Source organism: Pteropus vampyrus, unplaced genomic scaffold (genome assembly GCF_000151845.1).
Source record: "Pteropus vampyrus isolate Shadow unplaced genomic scaffold, Pvam_2.0 Scaffold18, whole genome shotgun sequence".
NCBI lineage: Eukaryota > Metazoa > Chordata > Mammalia > Chiroptera > Pteropodidae > Pteropus > Pteropus vampyrus.
Window position 1 is genome coordinate 2,609,122 of NW_011888799.1, and position 3,166 is coordinate 2,612,287.

General features: G+C 45.6%; 1 protein-coding gene across 1 annotated transcript in view; it reads right to left on the reverse strand.

Annotated features, from left to right (window-relative positions):
* The window catches only part of SAYSD1 (SAYSVFN motif domain containing 1), a 7,179-nt gene extending 6,456 nt beyond the window's left edge, over window positions 1–723 (reverse strand). Inside the window, exon 1 of the mRNA XM_011354561.2 lies at window positions 91–723. Within this exon, the coding sequence (XP_011352863.1) occupies window positions 91–297 (207 nt within the window). The 5' untranslated portion in view covers window positions 298–723. The remainder of the gene's footprint in view (window positions 1–90) is intronic.
* Between the last annotated feature and the right edge of the window lie 2,443 nt (window positions 724–3,166).

Sequence of the window (3,166 nt, forward strand, 5' to 3'; positions counted from 1 at the left end):
GGGCGGGGCCTCGGCCCGGAGTTTCCTGGGTGGCCACGACTGCGGCCCAGAAGCCAGGTGCCCGGGCGAGGCCTTCCTTCCTCATCTCACCTGAGCTGGGCTGGGCTGGGCCCGGGCACTCGCGGGCCTCGGTTTCCACACCAGGAACCGTTTCAGCCATCCTGAGGCTGACTCTGGAGTCGCAATCGCTTCTGCTTTCTCTCCTGAGGTTTGTGCGCTCTGGCTCGAAGTGCTGGGTTCGGCCGTCAGCCCGGCCCGTTTACGGGCTGCCCGGAACTCGGCTAACCGCTGTTCCATGGCGCGCGCCCTCCGGGCGCTCCTGGGAGCGCGCTCAGCAACGGCCAAGCTGGGCCGCAGTGCGCCTGCGTATCCGCAGCCTTTGCTGCGCGTGCGTGGTGGGGCTCGGGAGGGGGCGGCCCGCGTGCGCCGTTTGTGACGTTAGGTGGGCTGTGTGTACTAATAGCCCCCTCCAAACGCGCGAGGATGCAGTGTGCACAATTAAGAATCTAAGGCATAAAGATTGTTCCACTGTTCCTTTCTCTTGCCCTGGGCTCCTCTGATGGAAGCTCTGCTGTGTGCCGTCTTCAGGGATCTGCTCTCCAGCATGTGGAGCATCTTTTAGTAGTTGAGCGCTCATATTGGGCGCCAGATTGAGGAGGTGGACCGAGGGCATTGAAAGAAGCCCATGATTTGGAGGAGGTTCTGGTATCAGAAGGAAGATGGGACACAGCCTCCCCTTTTCCTTTTAACAACTATGCCAATCTCAGCACTTAGAGGGTGGCATTTTCACTGCTCACATGGCAGGCAGGCCGTGCAGACCTTTATTATTGCTGTTACCAAAATGGGAACTACCTGTTGATGTCTCTAGATAGGTCAGAAATTTAAAAATTTTTGTTAGGGTGCAGCTTAAAATACACAAATAGTAAGTGTATGGCTCAATAGGTTCGTACATACATACCTATACACCTATATAACTACTACTCAGATAAAGAATGTTTCTGGTACACTGATGGCTCCCTTTTGCCCTCTCCCAATCACTACTCACCCAAAAGGTCACAATTCAGGTCAGGGACTGTTAGATTATTAAAGCTCTAAGCATCTAGCTAAGTGCTACTCAAATATTTTTTTGGCTCTTGCTGAGTGTGAGTCAAGAAATTAGATAAATTAGAATCGAGTCTTTTGTTCATTTAACAAAATATCAAGAGCCTGCTATCTATCCAGTATTGTACCTGGCACTAGAGATGCTGAAGTGAAAGAAAGCAACCCGTTTTCTTAGCGTTTACATTCTAAATAGACAAACAAATGAATAACTACATATTTATTTTTAATATAATGATAGGTACTGATTAGTGCTATGGCGAAACATAAAGTAAGGAATAGGAATGGTGGGGCTATTTAGAGCTAATGACCAGGGAAGACTTCGAGGAGTCGCCATTTGAGCAGAGATCTAAATGAAATGAGTGACACACGTAGCTATCAGTAGAAGAGTGTTTCAGAGGAAACAGTAAGTGCGAAGATCCCACAGCCTCAAGTAGTATGCTTAACCTGCTCACAGAGCATCAGGAAGACCAGTATAACGAGAAGAGGGAGGTAGGGAGAGAATGGTAGCAAATAAAGATGCACAGGTATCCAGGGGCCAGATCATGTAAGATCTTATAGGCCATGTTGGAGATTTTGTATTGCATTCTGAGTGTGATAGCAATTGATTGGAGGATTTTGAGCAGGAGATGACATAATACAGCATTTTTAAAGGATCACACTGGCTGCTGGAGGTGGGGCCATGAAAGAGTCCAAGAGTAGAAGGAGGGAAACCAGTTGGGAGCAGGTACAGTAGTATGAGACTGGCTGTTGGGGCTTGAGTGGTAGTGATGGAGGTGGTGAGAATTGGTCAATTCTGAATATATGTTGAAGATCTGAGCCACTGTGATGTGCAGATGGTTTGGTGTAGAGTGTGAGAAAAAGGACTCAAGGATGGCAGATTTCTGTCACTCCTCACCCGACACGTACCCTGAGCAACCAAGTGAATGATGGTGGGGCCCTCTACTGGAGTGGGGGAAGACTAGGAAGAGAGGATTATGTAATAAATGTGAAGAGTTTGTTTTGGACATGACAAGAGTTTGAGGTGCCTATTGGGCATCCAGTGTAAGCAGTTGGATAGTGAAAACTGGAATTCAGGGAAGAGTCAGGACTGGAGATACATAGTGGGAGTCATCAACATGTGTATGATATTGAAAGCTATGAGGCTAGATGAGATCACCTAGAGAGTGTGGTTAAGCAGAGAAGATATTTTAGGACTGAGCCCTGAATAATTGGAGATGGTTTATAAGACAGAAAAGAATAAGGTCTTTATACTACAGTGACCTCTCACTGAGAAACTACAGAAAAAAAGTTTCTTGCCCATCTTGGTGCCGGGAGTAGGTCTGCTTCTTTCCAGGGACTGGAGATTCTTTTACTGATTGTGTTTCCCACTTGATAATCACACTGAGACCTCAGAACTGTGTTTATGGTCTATTTCTAAGACTTAAGGCATGCAGTTTGTGGGCTGTTGCAATCAGAATCCCTGGCAAGAAACATGGCACCTTCAGAGGGTTTTGTGAAGGATTTAGTTACAAAGGTGTGGCAGGATTAAAGAAGCCAGCAAGGGATGGTTCACAGGAAGTGTTACCAGCCTGTAAGCCTCAAACAGCAAGAGGACAGAGTGGTCATCAGAACCCAGCGAGACATGTAGCTATAGAAGAAGCTGGAGACAGAGGGAGCCCTTACTGGAGCAGAGAGTAGGGGGAGAAGGGTGGAAATAGAATTGAGAGGAGCACACAGAGAATATCCAGCCAGATGCTAATGTCATTCCAGGTCCATCTTGCTCTGGTAACCTTATTTTCCCTTTACCTCATTTTCTGAATTTTGTAAATTTATTTTGTCTCAGTGCTTTGCAAACCTCTTTAAATCCTTTTTGGAAGAGATTGAAACAATGGAAAAAAGTGAAAATGAAAGAAATGATAATGAAGAGCAATTGCCAAATTAACTTCGTTTACTTTTCGGAAAAGATTATGAGAGGAGTAAATAAGAAGGGTCTCAAAGTTTACTTATAATATGTGAATTTAATTTTTATTGTGAAATACATTGTACATACCAAATCATGTATTTATATATATATATATATATGTCA